Genomic DNA, 19,142 nt, shown 5'->3' with positions numbered 1-19,142 from the left:
TCAAGAAGATTAAGTATAAAGTACTAACAATCATAAGAAAAGCTCAGTCTCACTATTAATCAGGAAAATGCAAATTAAGACAAGAACAAAAAATGTTCACCTATCAGACTGGCCAAAGTAAAAAACACATTGATCATATCAACATATCAAAGGCTGGCACTCCTAGGAACTGCTCACTAGAGTCTACCTGGGCAAGCTCTTTTGAAAGGCAATTTGCCAATCTCTCAGAAGTTGAAATATACATTCCTTGAACCCAGAAAGCCACTTCTAGGAATCATCCTCAAATAAATGCATGTGCTGCTCATTGAGGAATTATCTGAAGTAATAAAATAATAAAAAATGATAATACAAATAATCATATACCCACATTGGGGAATACCATCCTGCAAAGTATTAAAAGGAATGGGGTAAACTTGTATTGGCATGTGATGGTCTTCAGACGTAGTTAGGTGAGAAAAAAGTGAATCACACAGAAGTCTGTATGATGCAATCCCATTTATGCTAAGGAAAAGAATGGGTGCAAATGAACCTATGTGTAATTAAGTGCACGAAAAACAAAGGAAGAAGGATTTTGCTTGTTATTTCCGTAACAAAGAGGAAAGGGGAAAAAGATTTCAGGGGTTCTTCATTAGGACTTGTCATAATCCACCCATAGCACACATTGGTTAGTACCATTGGTGTACATAGCAAAGTTCTCCCTTATCAGTGTGGTTTCACTTATATGTTTAACCAAGGGGAAAGGAGGGAAAACTGAATGGGAAGAAATCAGAGAGGGAGACAAACCATGAGAGACTCTGGACTCCAGGAAACAAACTGAGGGTTACAGAAGGAAGGGGGATGGAGGGAAGGGGTAACTGTGTGATGGGTATTTAAGGAGGGCATGTGTTGTGATGAGCACTGAGTGTTATATGAAACTAATGAATCGTTGAACACTACATCAAAAACAAATGATGTACTACATGGTGGCTAATTGAACAATAAATAAATAAATAAATAAATATTTGGTAGAATTAAAAAAAATCAGTGAACTCTGCTTTCCTCCTATTTGTAGATTCCTTCTTGCAAAGGGAAGCAAACTCTATACTGAAAAAGCACTAAAAAATGATTAAACTAACATTTTAATGACACAGCAGAAGTTATATGTGTGTTTATAACATGTATATATGTGTATTTATTTGGATGTTCCCAAATAAATACTGACCTGAGTATTCACTTTGTTGAGGCTGTGATCTGATTTTACTGATGTGGTCTTACTTCACAAAATATTTCTAGAACTATGATTTTAGAGTTAGTGTTCCAACCTATGGTATGTATTTCTCTCCTAGAAGCAATAGTGGAAAATATTCAGCCCTTGTGAGGGTACGTTTGCTTTTTAGAAGCATCTGGGAGGTATTTGGAATGAAGTCTGGTTGGGGAGACTGGGGATTTCACTGGCCAGCAATTTCTGATGCATTTAAAGCTATTGATTTCTTAGTAGATAGTTAAGTCAAGGAATTGAGGGAGTGACCTTTTGTGCCCCTAGCAAAGTTCAAGAAGCATTGTTCTAACTCTCTGCATATGAGAATCACCTGGGAAGCTTTTATGAACCTCACCAAGGGTTTACCACAGACAAATTAAATTAGAATATTTGTAGGTAAAGCTCAGGTATTAGCAGCTTTTAAAACTTCTTTTTTTGTTTTTTTGTTTTTTTTTTTTTTAGCTTTTAAAACTTCTTAGGTGATTCCAATGTACAGCCAAGGCTGAGAATCACTGGTCTAATATTACCATCTTACCAGCTGCTGGCTAGTATGTTAAGTTTCCAAGGAAACCCCAGTGAAAGCTCTCTGACTTGGACTCACCCAGGTCCAAATAGGAAGACCAGTGCTTGGGCCATCTGTTTGCTTTGGACAAAACTCATACCCCGTGACCCTAATGGAACTCATCCTTCAAATTACTCAGAAGAAAGTCTCTCTGGGTGAATCTTGTTATTGTAGCAGGGTGCAAAATGTACATACAAAAGGGCAATTTTTAATTCAGGCACATATTTGGAGATCTGTCTTAAAATTCTTTACAGTTACAACTTGCTGAACCCTCTTTGTTTCATGTGGGAGTAAAAATCTCTGGGGATGGGCCAGAAATGTCTGGGATATACTTGTAGAGGAACTACAGGGACTCTCTGGGTCTAGTGTGAACATGGACTTGCACTGCTATGTTTTCTAACAGGTTGATGCCCTGTGGAGCAGGTCTTGCTTAATCTGTTATCAAACTACAGGGATTGAGAAATGGGGCTGTGCTTGGAGTTTTCAAGTCTGTGATGATGCTTGACATTCATGTGATTATTCTATTTGCTGACATCTTCTGGATTTTGCAAAGTTAACTCAAAGTTAAGAAAGTGATTTATCGAGAGGTCTTTAATGAATTGGAATTCATCGCTGCAGTGGCCTTGGATTTTAAATAAAAGATACATGTGTCCCCAAAATTAAGCATTAAAAGGAGAATTTAAGCAAGAATATTTAAACTTGTACATGTCTGTATTGTCCTATTGTTTGCCAGTGTATTCTGATTGCTAGTGGAGTCAATCTGATGTGCCCCATGTCCTGGGCCTGTGATATTTTTTTTAATGCTCTTCTGGACGAAGATTTTGATTTTTTTTTTTTTCTTTTCACTTAGTTTATACTAAGTGAATCAGAAATACTAAGTGAATCAGTCACCAAGTGATGTAGATAAGAGGATTGTCAGACCCTTTATGTTTTGGAGTCAGCTTCAGGGTATTGGGGCTAGAAATAAAAAAGAAGAATGCAAAAAGATTCTAAATTTGGGGCAACATTTTAGTTTGAATGGATGGTTTGATATGAGAGGAGTCATCCCAGTAAGGGAGAAAATAGGAAAATTGGGTTAATAAATTCTTGTATTTGAAAACAGGAAAGAAATGAGGAAGGGGACATGTCAGTTAGCTTCACGGCAACCATCATTTTTATCTGTAATGATATCTGTATATTTTTATCAAAATATCATGCTGTAAACTTAAATGCAACTTTTATTAAAAATAAAAAGAATGCACATGGAGTAGAAGAGTGTAATCAGAATCAGCATCTCTTCATGATCTTTTTGAAAAAAATAATTGCTCTTTTGGATGCACTTTTTTCCTGGTGTCACTTTGCTCTTGGCTGGTTTGTCTAAAGCGACAACTCATCCTCAGTAACCATGCTTTTAGAATAGTATATAGGGTGCCTGGGTACTCAATTGGTTAAGCAACTGCCTACTGCTTAGGTTATGATCCTGGAGTCCTGGGATCAAGTCCCCCTTCAGGCTCCCTGCTCAGTGGGGAGTCTGCTTCTCCTGCTGACCTCTCTTTTCTCATGCTTTTTCTCTCTCTCATTCTCTCTCTTTCTCTTTCTCTCAAATAAATAAATAAAATCTTTTAAAAAAAGAATAGAATATAATGCTCATTTCTGTTAAGAGAACCAGGAGTCACTGGGAAGCAGTGTGTTTCCAGTAAGAGACTTTAAGACATGGCTCAAGTAGCTTATTAACACAAAGCAAGGGTACTGTCAGAGGGACGGAGCTGGGGAAAAATAGTAAAAGGCTAAAGGTCAGCCTGAAGATGGGTTTCTCATGACCAAGTCCCATCAAAAAGGACATAGCAGCTGTAGCCACTGCAATTTATTAAAACCAGTTACACTGGGAGATTATAAATGTCTAAAGAGGCTCCAAAGGAAGGAACGTGTAAAAAAAATGTGCCATGTGAAAGGTATGACCACCGAGGTGAATTAGTTGATTGACTGGTGCTCTCTACCTCACAGAGATCAACCAGGAGGAAAAGAATTTATTTTGTCAAGAAGTACAGGGCATTCATTTTTCTGATGCAATGTCTTCCTGCTGGGAGGTGGTTTGAGTCATGCTTGCAGCTGTAGTGACAGGTGCTGCCATGCAGGCTGCTAAGACCAGATGACTCATTGTTGGGGACCAGGCACCCCTTCCCCCAGTGCCAGGAGTGTTGGAGGCAGACAGCTTGCTGAAGGGAACTGCCTGGCCCGGGATCACATCCCTCTACGGTGGCAGCCCCCCCTCTATCATCACTGGAGACTCCACACTCTGCCATCCCTGAGGAAGGCTTCTGGAAGGCCCTTCCATCTCCAGAGCTCCCTGTGGGATCCACTGGGGCCTTGGCTTGGACTGCATCACAATTCACCTGTCTCATCTTGCTCCCTTTGCTCCCTTGCAGGTGTACGGGTGTTGCTTCCAGGAGTGCACCCCAGAAACCTTTCTGCCCTCACGCCTCCATCTCAGAGTCTGCTTCCCTGGGAACCAGTTTGCCTATATATAACTATGTTCTGCTTGAAATGTAAGACATGCTTTGGAAAGACCAAAGTGACTAGCCCTGTTGGGTTGCTCGAGCAAGAACATTGGCACAGGGTAGAAATAGATGGCAGAGCTGAAGCCGAAGCTTGCTAAGGGATGCCACACCCAAGAAATCTACATTTGACTCACCCTCTGTCCCAGTAAATATTCTAAAATGTGCTGATCTATTGGGCACTGGTTACCTACACCTGGGGAGCAGGCAGATTGGTGATAAGAGAGCTTCGAGCTGGTGTCAGGGAGGGGCTGTGGGATCCTGGTGAGAATGGCCAGGAAGAACTTGCTTTTCTTACCCAGTCTCCCATTTCATTACCAGCTCCTACCAGATTCAACTGTTTCTATATCCTTTGCCACTTACAGACCTGTACATACTCAAAACCGTATCTGTGCACATAATTTTGTTAATATGAAACTTTGCCATTGTGATGGGTGTGCCACTACCATTCTTGTGTCTGACCAAAGCAAAAAGTTGGGATTACCTTGGTTTCTTCCCTTTATCATATTTTCTGTATCTACCTCCTAAGTATCTCGATAATTCCCTTTTCTTCATTCCATCTACCTCTTTCCCAGTTTAAGGACAATCTCTCTTTCCTAAACTATTTTAAGTCTTTTTAAATTGTCACTTTGCTCCTAGTCTTGAATTGGAATTCCATCTCCTACATCTATTAAATTCTCTAAACTTCTTCATTCTCATCTCTCCCTTCCTCTTTTTTCTCTATAGACCTTCCTTGGGAGATCTCATCTACTTCTGTGGCTTTGATTAACACTGATATGCTTAAGATATGCTAAAGATGCCACAATATCCATCAGGGATGTTTCTCCAGGGATCCAAACCTTTCTACCTAACTGCCAGTTCTCAACTTGTCAAAAAAAGAATTGACCATTTTGTCCTCCAATTGACTCTTCCTTGTCTATTTTCCATTTAAAAAATGCCACAGCCTTCTTCCTGCCCAGCTACCCAAGGAATAGACTTGGGTGTGGTCTTTCATTTGTCCATCTCCCTAATTCCCCAAGTCAAGCCAACCATCCTTAACTCCATCTTCTTTAACATCTCTTGGCCTTATCTCTTATCACCACCCCTGTTATAACTACCCTGGTCTTACCCCAAGGTCTCACCTAGCTTTTTTTATTTTTAAGCTAGATTTCTGCATCAGTCTCTTAACTGTTTTTTTAGTCTGTGCTGTCCTGCAATCCTTTCTTCATAGGCTAGTGAACATAGTCTTTCTAATCTGTAAATCCGCATTCCTCTGCCTGAATTCCTTCAATGCCTACCCATTGTTCTTATAATAAATACCTTTGGCTTATAAAAACCCATTATAATCTGGTCCCTACTTGCCTCTCAAACAATCTTTCTCCCCACATACTCCCACTGTCACTCACAATAGTCCAGTCATTGGAATTCCTTGGTTTCTTGAATGTACAATGCTTTCTATTACCTCTTTCACACCATGTTTTCTTTCCCTATTTTCTTTGCTTAGATGTGTTCGAGACTCCCTCATGTGGAACAATCCTTGCTCATAATCATCGTAGTATTTCAAAGAAATTTTTAGAAAGAAGGAATTCAGGGCATCATAAGTCATATGAACCAATTTGGAAAACATGTTAGGAAAATGCAGACTTTCTGCAGAATATTTGCCAGGTTGTCCTAGTAGGTCTATATGAAAAGAGGATGATATAGACTTGTATGGGTAAACTCTCAAAAGTATCTATATTAGTGGTTCTAAATTGGGGTTTTTTGAACTTCATGATACCATTTGACAATGTTGGGAGAAGTGTTTGATTGTCACAAGTGTGTGGTAGAACGCTAACTCACTGATACGAATGGAGGCCAGTGATGCAGTTAAAAACTTTATAGTGCATAGGGCAGCCTTCCATGTCAAAGAATTAACCAATTCAAAATGTCAGTGGTACCAGAGTTGAGAAATCATGAACTATATAAAATTAAAATTTCATGTTTCACTCAGGCACACTTTTCTATTCTAGGGTAGAACATAAACAATATTCATCTTGCAACAAGACCAGAGTCCAGTCCTATCCAAAAGCCCTTGTTCTTATATTTTGATTTTTCATCTTTAAAATGACATTTTATTTATTTTTTTTAAAGGTTTTATTTATTTATTTGACAGAGAGAGATCACAAGCAGGCAGAGAGGCAGGCAGAGAGAAGAGGCAGCAGGCTCCCCACTGAGCAGAGAGCCCAATGTGGGGCTCGATCCCAGGACCCTGAGATCATGACCTGAGCCGAAGGCAGCAGCTTAACCCACTGAGCCACCCAGGCGCCCATTTAAAATGGCATTTTAATACCTGTCACATGGTATTGTTATAAAAATTAAATATGATGATGTATGAGAAAACCCTTAGTTCAGTGTCTAGAGAACAGTAGTTTCTTAATAAAATATTTGTTAAAAAAAAAACAAAAACAACAAAAAAAACAAGTCCGACACGTGGAAGATGGGATTTATGGGGTAGAGATGAATAGAATTTACCCTGAGTGGTTTCTGCGTGTCTCACTCTTTTATAGGATCTGTACATGCATCACAACTTCTGAGAACACTTAAGAGAAGAATATGCATTGACAAAGATCCAAGGAGGTACACATACATACTTTTTGTTCTTCTCGCTCTATGGCTGCGTTACATTTTTCTATTCCACAGCTCCTCAAAAAGTCTCTGAGATAGCCAAATAGGGTTCCAAGTCCATATCCCAAGTAAGTGAAAACCATCACGTGAAGAGGTGCTTCCTCAAAGGATTCAACAAGTGGCTTATCGTAAACATGTGGCCACCCATTTTGCTGAAAACACAAAAGGAAACAGAAGGTTAGTTCTCTTCCATGACAATAAAACATATATTTAAAAAAATTTTGGACTTTGAAGCTTTTAACTTTCAAAGAACACGTTTAAGATCATAAAAAGTGCTCAGAGAAAAATGGAAGTTGATCATGAATGAGGGCAATCAGAAAAGGTGCATTTTATTTTACAACCCCCTAATAAAATACTGGATTCAGGCAAAAATTCTCCACAGGCGCTAAATCCATTAAGTGAAAGGTTAATGAGGAACACAGTTTTTGTAAGATGTCAAAGTTATCACTCCCATCAGTTACTCCCTAATCACAAATCTGAGGTCACTACCTTGACCTGGTGATCAAATACCATCCCCAGTGTTGGAACAAGAGCACTTGTGCTCTTATCAGAGTGTAAGATTCAATACACGAATGATGCATTTAACCTGAATTTAGTCAAGTTTTCATATCCAACTTCCATTTCACCAGAAACATCAAAAGAAGGGGAGGTGACAAATGACTTCATGAGGAAACAATCAGATAACCCACAATGTGCACAGCAAAGGAAATTATCAACAAAATGAAAAGGCAACAGATAGAATGGGCAGAAATATTTGCAAACCAAATCTCAAATGAAGAACTCATACAACTAAAAACCCCTCATGTAACCTGATTTAAAAATGAGCAAAGTCCTAAATATTTTCCCAAAGAAGACCTACGAATGGCCAATAAGTATATGAAAAAGTACTCAACATCATTAATCTTCAGGGAAATGCAAATTAAAACCAGAATGAGATACCATCTAACACCTATTAGGGTATGGGTATTATCAAAAAGGTAAATGATAACAAGTGTGCGTAAGGATGTGGAGAAAAGGCAATCCTTGTACACTACTGGTAGGAATACAAGTTCATACAACCATTATGAAAATGTACAAGCCATATGAGGTTTCTCAAAAAATTAAAAAAAAAACAGAACTACCACATGATTCAGTCATCCCAGTTCTGGGTATAGATCTATAGGAAGTGAAATCAGTGTCTTGAAGAGATAGCTGTACCTCCAAGTTCATTGCATCATTATTTATGATAAGCAAGATACAGAAATAATCTAAGTATCTGTAGATGGATGAATGGATAAAGAATATAAAATACTGTAGAATATTATTTAGCCACAAAAAAAGAAGGAAATCATGCCATTTCCAACAATATAAATAAATCTGGGCTACCTTATGCTAAATGAAATAAGCCAGGCACAGAAAGATGGATACTGCATGAACTTATTTATATGTAGAATCTAAGAAATCTGACCTCACAGAAGCAGAGAGTAGAATGGTGGTGACCAGGGGCAGGAAATAGGGGAAATGAGGAGATATTGGCCAAAGTATGTAAGTCTTCAGTTATAAGATGAATAAGTTCTGGGATCTAATGTACAGCATAGTTACTACGGTTAATAACATTGTATAGTGTACTGGAAATTCAATAACACAATATATCTAAAGTGTTCTCACCACACACACACAAAAAAGGTAATGAGGTGAGATGATGGATGTATTAATTAGCTTGGCTGTCGTAATAATTTCACAATGTTTACATATATTGTACACCTTGAATATAAACATTTTTATTTTTTAATTATACCTCAATAAAACTGGACAGCAGAAGCAAAAAAGAGGGGTAACAGAAGAAACTTAAAAGACACAACCCAATGCAGTGTGTTTTCCTTCATTGGATACTGTTTTGTTGTTGTAAAAACCTGGTTAAAAAAATCCATATTTTGAACAATTGCATAGGTCCAAATGTGGACCTAGGTTATTATAGGACCTATATTATTCCAAATCTTATTAAGGAATTGTTAATTTTGTTAGGAGTGGTAGTAGTATTACAGTTATGTGAGGAAATACTTCAGGGCATGCTGAAGTATTAGAGGAATTAAATGTTATGACACCTATAATTTTTTAAATGGTCCATCAAAAATTGAACATATATATGAAACAATTTTCGGAAAATGTTAATAACTGTTGAGTCTATTGGGTGCCTGGGTGGCTCAAGTTGGTTAAGCATCCAATTCTCAATTTTGGCTCAGGTCATGGTGTCAGGATTGTGAGATTGAGCCCATGTCAATCTCTGTGCTGAGTGTGGAGCCTGCTTAAGTTTCTCTCTCCCTTTCCTGCTGGCCCCCCCAACCCCAAATCTTTCTATTGCTCTCTTTAAAAAAAGTTACTGTTGGGTCTAGGTGGAGGTCATGTGAATGTTGGTTAAGTTATTTTTCCACTTTTGAGTGTGTTTGAAATTTTTTATAACAGAAAGTTAGAGGATGTATTTCTTCGTATTAGGTGTCAAAATTCCAGTGGAAGTAACTTTTAGTACCGAGCCATTCTGATTCCTGTTTAACTGAATTGCATGTTATAACACAATCAATATTGGCTCAGTGGATTAGTGAGTAAATTATTCCTAAGGCTAAGATTTAATTAAGTTTTAGTCTTTAATAAGTATTCATACATTCATTCATTATTTCACTCAACAAATATAATGCAATGCCCATGTTCTGCTTTTCTCAATGAGAAAGTATATGGACCACGTGGAATATATAACTTTTAGTAACTTACAGGAAATTGTCAAATGTCTACTTGTATTTAATGCATTAATTTAATTTACACATATATATTTAGAATGATGCATTATATAAAATCTTATTAAGTAGAAGCACTGTTTTTGCTACTGTCATAATCTTTGTTGCCACAACAAACACTGTTTGATTCCATCATCACAGCTTTCCAATATATGTCACCTTCCTTTCCCCTATGTTGTTTAAGCGGCAATATTTTAGAAATCTCTATATGACTTAGTCACTGCAAATTTTACCCGAAGCCCCAAAATATATGACAATCAAAAAAATCTGTCTGTAGATGAGTATTTTTTTTATTTCTACATCACTTGTTTTGAAGTCATTTTTTTTAAAGCCCTTTTATGATGACATTGAACACTTGAGTTGTGAAGTCAAAACCCTCATGAGATACCACTGAATCTTACTAAAATTCCTTGCCTTCTTATTTATGCATTCTGTCAGGTTACTTCTCTAGATCCTCCAAACTAACATGGATGGATGGAAGTTGCTCTTGTCTCATATGACTTCCCCAAACATTACCTGGTGTCTCAAGTAATGACAGTGAGAGCGCATTGCTTAATATGAGGTCTTAAATGAGAGGTTATAGCCATTGTCTTGTATTTGGGATTATAGGGAATGCAATGTGTGCCTACCATGAGCTATGGGCAAGGTTCTGGAGATTCGAAGATGAACAAAACAGACCAGGTCCCTAGTACCTGACTTCTTGACCTCCTTTTCACTATGTCCTCCCACCTATCCTGTAGGTCTGATAAAGAGCTGATCTCAGTATTCTGATGCCAGCTCTGATCCTTAGCTCTGTCCTGTGCTTAACCTTTGGATGACTTCTATGTTCTGCATTCCAAGTGACCTCCTAACCCAGTTAGGAACCATCTCCTGGATCCTTTCACATCATGGGGACACATCATTGGTGTCCTTCTTTCCTCAATTTGTCAGATTCCAGGAAGGGACTTTGAGAGCCTCATGAAGGAGGATTGGATGAACTTTTGTGACTGGTTAGGTACAAGACCAAGGAAGAGGGAAGTGGAAAGTATCCGCAAGGAGAATTTTGTTATTGTTGATAAGAAGACAGGGAATTAGAAAGGGGGCTGCTTATGGGGGGGGAGACTGGATTGGAGGTGGTTACGGCTCACAGAAGTGGGACCATTTGTCAGGCAGCAATAGATGCAGGAAGTGAGAGCCCCTGGCTGAAATGGAGTCAACTGCTACAAGGCATGGTCTAAGCCATAGTTACAGGTGAATGTGATAAAGGACAAATTATAAAGAGAGAAGAACAGTGGGTTTGAGATAGAATTTAGGAACCCACTGATTTTAAGGGCATCATAGAGGAGGAGGAGTGAGTGAAAGGGGCTCAATACAGGTGACATCACACACAAATTAACTGCTTTAGTTGACCAAGAAGATGGCTAAGTTATGAAGCCACATGTAAAGAGATACACTTCCAGGCCATCCTGTGACGATCAGCTGAAGATTTTCCCTTTTTTCCTTTTCTGGTTTGTATCCATTTCTGAGCTCTGTATGTGGCCCGATCAAGCACAACGTTTCCCTGAAATCCATGGGAACGTTCTGCTTGAACTGGCTCTGCAGCAAACCTGTACTGCACAGAACAGATACCTACATGCAAGTAATACTGTCAGTGGGGTGCACAGCCTGGGCTATGGTGAATTTTTTTTTTTTTTTTTGCCCCTTTGGCTTGTTCTGGAAGAAAGTTATACCAACAAGTATTATCAACAAGGTCCGTCAGTTCAGACCAACGTCTACTTTCTCTCATAAAACTTCATTTGTTTATTTTAATTTAATTTAATGTAATTTTATTTGGCTGAGAGAAAATGAGGTATCTTGATGCAGAACAAAGTTATTGGGAAATATATAGGTCTTTCTTAACAGATGGAAAGTGACTCATTAACAACATCCCTTTATTTATTTATTTATTTATTATATATTTCTAAAGATTTTATTTATTTATTTGACAGACAGAGATCACAAGTAAGCAGAGAGGCAGGCGGCGGGCGGGGGGGCGGTGCAGGGCTCGATTGCAGGACCCTGAGATCATTACCTGAGCCTAAGGCAGAGGTTTAACCCACTGAGCCACCCAGGCATCCCTACATCCCTTTCTTTAAAATTGAAGTCCATCATAACCTCTTGGGAAAGGTTTCTCAATCTGGGGTTGGATAGTTATTCTTAAATATGAGATTTTGTCTCTCCAAAATGAGTGAAGCATTAAAATCTTACTTAATAAGTTTGCTGGCCAAAGGCTGACAGACAAAGCATGGGAGTCCATAATGTGCTTTCTTTCTCTGCTGTACCTTTTCTTTCACAGCCTTGAAAATAAACAGATCCTGAGCCACCTGGCCTAGAGTGCCTGCTCATTTGCAACACTGCGACATCCTGAGGTTTGTTCACTTCCTGGATTCCTGTCACATCTGGAAATTATCAGGGTGTTGGGTATGCTGGGAGGACCACTTTTATAGGGGACGAGTCTTTCATTCAAATTAGCAGGTCTTCCGCTGGCTGAAGACAAGGGATATGAAATCAATAAATACAGTCCCTTTCTCCCAGGATTGATAATGTTACAGTGTATGTGGGAGGTAGGGTGGCGGTGGGGAGGGAAGGGAGTGAAAATGACCATAACATTGAGTAAAAAATAAATTTCATAAGGTGTCACAAATGGAGGGACCATATCACACTAGGGGATCAGGAGAGGCTTCCTGAAGGAGGTAGAATTTGAGCCCAGGCCTAAAGAGCTAAATGGTGGAGAGCTCTTTGGCAGCCATGAGACTACCTGGGTTCAAATCCTGGTACTTTCATTTGCTGACTGGATGCCCTTGGCAAGTTCCTTAATTTTTCTTGCCCTCACATGCCCCAAGTATACAATGGAGCTAATAAGAGTTGTCCCCTGCCACCCAAGATTTATTTTTTAAAGAGAGAGTGTGAGAGTGAGCATGAGGGGGTAGAAGCAGAGGGAGAGAATATCCAGCAGACTCCCCATGACCAGCACAGGTCACAGGGCTCCATTTCTGGACCCTGAGATCATGATCTGTGCCAAAACCAAGAGTCGGATGGCCAACGAACTTAGCCACCCAGGTGCTCTGAAGGTTTATTTGAGAATTAAACAAGATAATATACGCAAAGTACCAGCAAGAGTAAGTACTCATGAAATGTTATGATTTTCATGAAATATTCTGAATAGAGAAGACAGATTAAAGAGTTACACTAAAATATTTGGGAAGAAAGGGAAAGAATATGTGTGGAGCCCTGGTGGGTACCTAGACACAGAGAGAAGCAGAAGGAGAATCCATTGGGAGGCAGCAAATGTGAGGGAAGAAGTAGTGGGAGGTTTAAGGTGGGGAAAGTCAGAGGGTTGGGACACTGGAGCTGAGGAAGAACATTGCATATGGGACGCTCACAAGGAAACTTCAGCAAGTGATTTTATCTACTGGTTTCCTGAGTGGTTTTATGGACAGCAGGATTTAAGGAGAAAGGGGATGTAGAGGCAACAGACCTTGGAATGGTGACTACTCACTGAAGAAGTGTGCTGGTGAAGGATGGGACAGGCAGGAGATGGTGGCTTTAGGTACTAATAGTGAAAGGAGCTGCTTCTTTGTGAATAAAGAAATATCATATGGAGGAATTGAGGAAAGTACCCAATGGATTAAGGACAAACTGGAGATAAAAGGAAGAGATGGTATAATTCCCAGAAGAGTGTTCCTGAGGGGGTGGGAGGGAGAGCACAAGTGACTATCTTGACCAAAAGGACATGAACAGTTTCAGTAGAATTTTTCCCCTCAGAATTTTGAAAAACAAACAAATCCCAAACAGGCTGCTGGCCTTTGCTCTGCTGTAGTCCTTAGAGTGGGATAAAAAGGGATGAGCAGATCCGGAATCAAGTTAATTCTGTAGATTAACCACTCACTCACAAGGAAGGTTTTGTTTTCAGACTGAGGCAGCCCTTGGAACATGGCACATTTCATTGTATTGCTGGGTTGGTCCATGGAAAGAAGAAACAGGATGAGAATGAAGAAACTGTCAGGTTTGGGTCACTATGAGTATAGGAAGTCTAAGAATAAGATTGTCTTCAGGATGACAATAATGCTGAAGGGAAGTTAGAGCACTGGGGATAAGGAGAGGGCCATCTTCCTTTCTGAAGTGGAATAATGCAGAATTTTCCACATTATGAGAGTGGGGTAAACCTCCTCTGAGGTCTTCTGGGTAGAACACAAACTTCTGAGAATACTGGCATTTTGAGAATGAGTGGCTACCTACATTGTAGTTGGTAGGTTTTGAGCAGAGAAACAGAACCTCTCTGAATGATATAGAAAAAGAGACTTCTTCCAGTGATTAAGCTGTACTCAAATGTGGGAGTTGATTAAAAATCCACAGGAGGGGAGACTGTTTCCACAATGGTGCCATGAAGACCCTCCATGGACCGTCTTAGCAGTAAAACAAGCATAACTGGTAAAAATTATAAAAATACAGCCATGTAGCTAGAAATTGTCTTAAGGACATACAGCAAATGAAACATTTATTTATTGCGTGTGTGTGTGTGTGTGTCTAGTATTTATATATATTTTTTCTTTTTTTTTTAAAAAATTATCATCCCTAAGGTAGTAAAATTCAAAGCAGCTCTTTCTTCAGTAGAATTCTTACTTTTACTCTAACATATTTGTCTTATTGATTCCCACATTACCATTTATTTCTCTTCCAAAATACTTTGAAATGTCAGTTATATACAAATGATACAGCCTGAAAACTCATAAAAGTGGAATAACAAGAATGATGAGCATACACAATTCTACCTTATTTGGAAGGTACTTCAGTTGACAACCCACAAGTTGTCTGGGGCTATTAATAAATGCGTACTTTAACCACAGCCTTATCTCATGTGTTTGGTAGATATAAATGTTTAGAGATGCTTTATAAAACTCTTATGTCTCAGTTTAGTCTAAGTCCTATCATCCTGTCACAAATAGGTGAGACACTTGGGCTCAGAGTGGATCATTTAATTCTATATGTTTACAGTCATGTTTAATTTGGGCATAAGCACCTTACAAATTTTATTCTGGACTTCTACAGTCACCTGGTATAACTAATCATTGACTACTGGCAAACCCTAGCATAAAATGTTCTCCATGATAAAAGCCAAGTGGAAACCTCTTCTGTAGGGTATTCCAAGAGGATAGTAAAAGAAACATTTGCTCAGCCAACTCAAATTGTTCAGGCCATGGAGATACATGAACATATGACAACTTAGGTTAAAACTTTTTTTTTTTTTTTTCCCACACAGTCTTCAAACTCCAGCCTCAAGTATGCCTGAAAGATTTCATTATTATTATTATTATTTTTCTATTTCAACACTAAACCAAGCCTTACTGTGCCCATGTTACCAAATGCTCTGCAGAAACATCTGCCAGGATGTGCCCACAGACTACAGACTGACAGCTATGACCAGAGAGAGACATTCAGGGTTCCAGGGGATCTGGGGAAGGGTAGGGGAGGCTGGAAAAGGTAGGGGAGGCTTCATGAATGAGAATGCAGTTGACTAAGGGCTTGAAAGATACAGGCAGGAAGGATAAGGGCAATAGGAATGGGTAGAGAGAAAGATCCCCAACTTGGAACTGGAAGCATCAGAGGAGATGCCCATCAACCCATCTCCAGGGCCAATGCAATCATCCTCTCGCTTCCTGGATGCTCTCCTTATTCCATCCTGACTCTTCAGATCTGCAGCTGCTTAAGTAACTTTAGCTGTAAAATCCATTTATCACAGCATTTCCAAAGCTCTCCCTAGAGAAGGCCACTAACAGAAAGCGTTTTTGGAAAGGCTATATACTTCTGTATCTCTTGGGTATTTGCAGTGTACAGAAGGTAGAATATATGAGCCATCTTTCTTGTTCTTCACTGTTACTCCCTATTGCTAGCACACAGCTTCCCATGGTAGGTGTTGAATAAATACTTGCTCATTGAATCAGCTTATTAAATGCTATTAAAATAATAAGAATGAAACACCATTTAACTTTGGGAAATCCAATACTCTGGTTTCTCTTCAGATCGCATAAATCTTTCACCTTTTACTTTGGGAAATCCAGCACATGTATCAAACGTATTTTTCACCTTTCATATATATCTACCTAGACCATGACAAAAGACTCTCTTGGGGAAGTGCTGGTTTTCAACATAAAGCTAAGTTTCTTAGCATAGACATGACTTGCCTCAAGATTTCTCATTTCCTGCCTTACCTTTGTTGCTTAAGTAACATTAAATTTTCTTTTCACACCTTGATTTTATCTCCTTCACAACTTTTCTCATGCTGTCACTTTCCTGTAATTTCTTCAGTTTCTACTCCCTTCCCAAACTGTCTTCTGCTGCTACCCCACCCTCTTTTCCACACAACACACTCACACACCCTTTGCCTGCCTAATAACCCCTGTTTAAGACCAGCTCTGGCTGCTTCACTTCATAAGAAGATCCAGGCTTGATGGTCTCATGGCGTAACACCATCATTATACTCACCACAATGTGTTACAATAATATTTTTAGAAGACAAGGCATTTAATAAAAGGACAGAAAATAAAGGATTACTTGCAAAATAATAGCTTTCATTATCTTGCATTCAGGCCTTTCAAATATTTCAAATATTTTAACCCGGTTGTTTGTTCAGTGTGGTGAAGACTGGCTAATCACCAAACCCAGTTCTCTTTCCTCTTCCTCCCAGCTGGGCTACATTTCCCCATTTCCCTCCTTCCTTGCAGGCAGATGTGGCCACGTGACCGCCTGTGGACCAATATGAAACGGGTAGAAGGGAAATGTGCTGCTTTCATGCCTGGCCCATAAAAAAAGCCACTCTTGTGATCCACTTCTTTCTCTCTTTCCCCTGTTGCCCTCTAAATGCTGATAGCCAAGGTGACCTTGGAAGCCACACATTAAAGATGGCAGAACTCTTGTTAGCCTGATTCTCTGAATAACTGTGTGAGCAAAGTCCTCACCACTTTATCCTCCAGCTTCCTATCACTGTCAATTAGACTTACTATAGGTGAGAAATAAACTTCTGTTGGGTTATGCCATTGAGATTTGGTGGCTCACTTACTATGACACCTATTATTATGTAAATGAATACATTCTATAGGGATTCTGTTGAAATGTTTTTGTTTTTAACCCTTGCTTAGATGTGTTTGGGAGAAGTCTAAGAACTGAGTCATGTCCCCAAGGCAACATGTGTATCAGGCCCCTTCTGGGCTGACCAAAATTCAAATATAAATCTGGGAAGTTTATGCCAGAAAGTTAACTGAGACAAAGATTCAATTCTTGATTCATTGAGTATCTCTGTATGTTGAGCAGTGCATAATAGATAAAAGGATATCACACAATTTAGGCTTTAGTGACCAAAGACATCAGAGAGAAAGAGAGACAAGATTATAAACATGGAATTTTTCAGGGGATAAGGTCTTTATATATCAGTCCTTTTTTTTTTTCTTTTCTTATTGATGAACAAGTTTAGTTCTTCTGAGATTAAGTTTGTTTCCCATTATCTTGGCTTTCCTCTTCACCATCTGAAAAAGTAGCCAATAGGTCAGGGCAGGCCATGAAGAAAGCCATAGGCTTCCACAGGACACACCCAGATTGGGAAATGAAGGATTCAAAATAAAGGGCAGGAATGCTCGGAGAGATGAAAAGAGTCCCTAGCAGAATGCCCCATGAATATCTGTTGTAGGAATGAGCAAATGAGAGGGAGAGAGCCATGCTTGGGAAAGGCTGGGAGAGGTGAGCAGGGCCTTCTAGGACAGGAAGACCAGCACGGGCACTTGTTGCTGGGTGGAAACAGAACTTTGCTTGGGCCTCTGGCTGGACCTTATGTATTACCTGCTTGGAGATGAGATGTATGGAGTGCACAGGTACTGAATGAGCCGTCTGTGGTGAGGTAAGCTAGACTTTCTGTTTTAGATAGTAGTGAAAGAAAGGTATGCCTTCATTGGGATGCCTCTTTATCAGAACTGCAGGAGGATGGATATAGGGCAGAAAGATTTGAAGGATCCTCAGATCTTACCTGGGATGACATCTGGAGGGTAGGCTCTAAAGTCAATTTGACATACTTCAAACAAAATGGCTGTCCTTCACCACCCTCCAATGATTGTATTCTTCTGATATTATTTACAACCAGCTAGCTTACTTGAGGAACACAGAGCTTTTACTGAGTTATCCTGATAAATCAAAGACAACAATGTACCAATAATTAAATATCACTGAGAAGCACTACCATCTATTATCTTGTTGATCAGTTATAATGTGGCATGCAAGAAGAGTGCCTCTCTCTGAGGTGTTTGAAGGCATATGACCATGTTCTTATTTATTTACAGGATATTCCTAAGAAGTAGGCAGTGGAAAACTAATAATATTAGATAATAGATATTATCTAATAATATTAGAATTATCTTTGCTTAATAAGAGAGGCATAGGGCATTAAGCAACTTCCCTAAGGTTGCTTGGGGAAGGCAGGATAGGTCAGGGCAAAGTTGAATTTCTCAATTTTACAACAGCAATATTGAAGCAGAAAAGCTTGAATTTAGACTTTTGGGATGGAATGAAACATATTTCAGAAATAAAATAGCTATAGGGTTGAATCTTTTCCCTTTCCAGTTAAGTACAGGTAACTGCAAACACTCTGTGGGAAGGCTGGCTACCATGGGGATATTCCTGTACTGGGCACTGGGGGAATCATCCAGGGAGTCTCTCTTATAGCCCCATCTTTACAGAGCTCATGGGCTCATGGGGAGATAAAATATGCATACAAAAATATAGTATTTCAGGACGAGAGAATAAGAAGCATTCAGTGGCAACATCTCATCAAGTATATAGCAGTGGTAAAAAGCAAACAGGAAGTTTGCTAAGTCATCCCATCCTTATATATTTGTTCATTCATTCATTCATTCAGCAAGTGAATATTGAGTACCGACCCTGTGCCACTGCTGTGCTAGGTCCAAGTGACATGGTGGTGACCAAAGGGGTTCCAGCCTCTGACCTCATGGTCTGTGTGTGTGCTATCCAATAAAATAATCACCAGCCACATGTGGCTATTTACATTTAAAGTTAAAGAGTTACAATTAAATAAATTTAGAGACTTCGATTCTCAGTTCCACTAACCACATTACAAGTGCTTGATAACCACATGTGGCTGGTGACTACCTTATGAAAGGGAACAGATCTACAACATTTCCATCACCACAGGAAATTCTGTTGTTCAGAGGTCAGCCAATTGCAGCCTGTAGACCAGATAGGGCTCACCACTTGCTTTTATAAATAAAGTTTTATTGGACTACAGCTACACACATTTGTTTATGTATTGTCTTTGACTGCTTTTAAGCTATAATGGCAGAATTGAATGGTTGTGACAGAGGCTATATGGCCCACCGAGC

The 19,142-nt window shown here is 39.3% G+C and overlaps 1 protein-coding gene across 1 annotated transcript in view; it reads right to left on the bottom strand.

Annotated features, from left to right (window-relative positions):
• The window catches only part of SPTLC3 (serine palmitoyltransferase long chain base subunit 3), a 144,747-nt gene that overhangs the window by 104,762 nt on the left and 20,843 nt on the right, over window positions 1-19,142 (bottom strand). Inside the window, exon 2 of the mRNA XM_044263458.1 lies at window positions 6,943-7,128. Coding sequence (XP_044119393.1) covers window positions 6,943-7,128 — 186 coding nt within the window. The remainder of the gene's footprint in view (window positions 1-6,942; window positions 7,129-19,142) is intronic.

Source organism: Neovison vison, chromosome 8 (genome assembly GCF_020171115.1).
Source record: "Neovison vison isolate M4711 chromosome 8, ASM_NN_V1, whole genome shotgun sequence".
In the NCBI taxonomy this organism is placed as follows: Eukaryota; Metazoa; Chordata; class Mammalia; order Carnivora; family Mustelidae; genus Neogale; species Neogale vison.
This window is presented reverse-complemented; position numbering and strand designations above follow the sequence as displayed.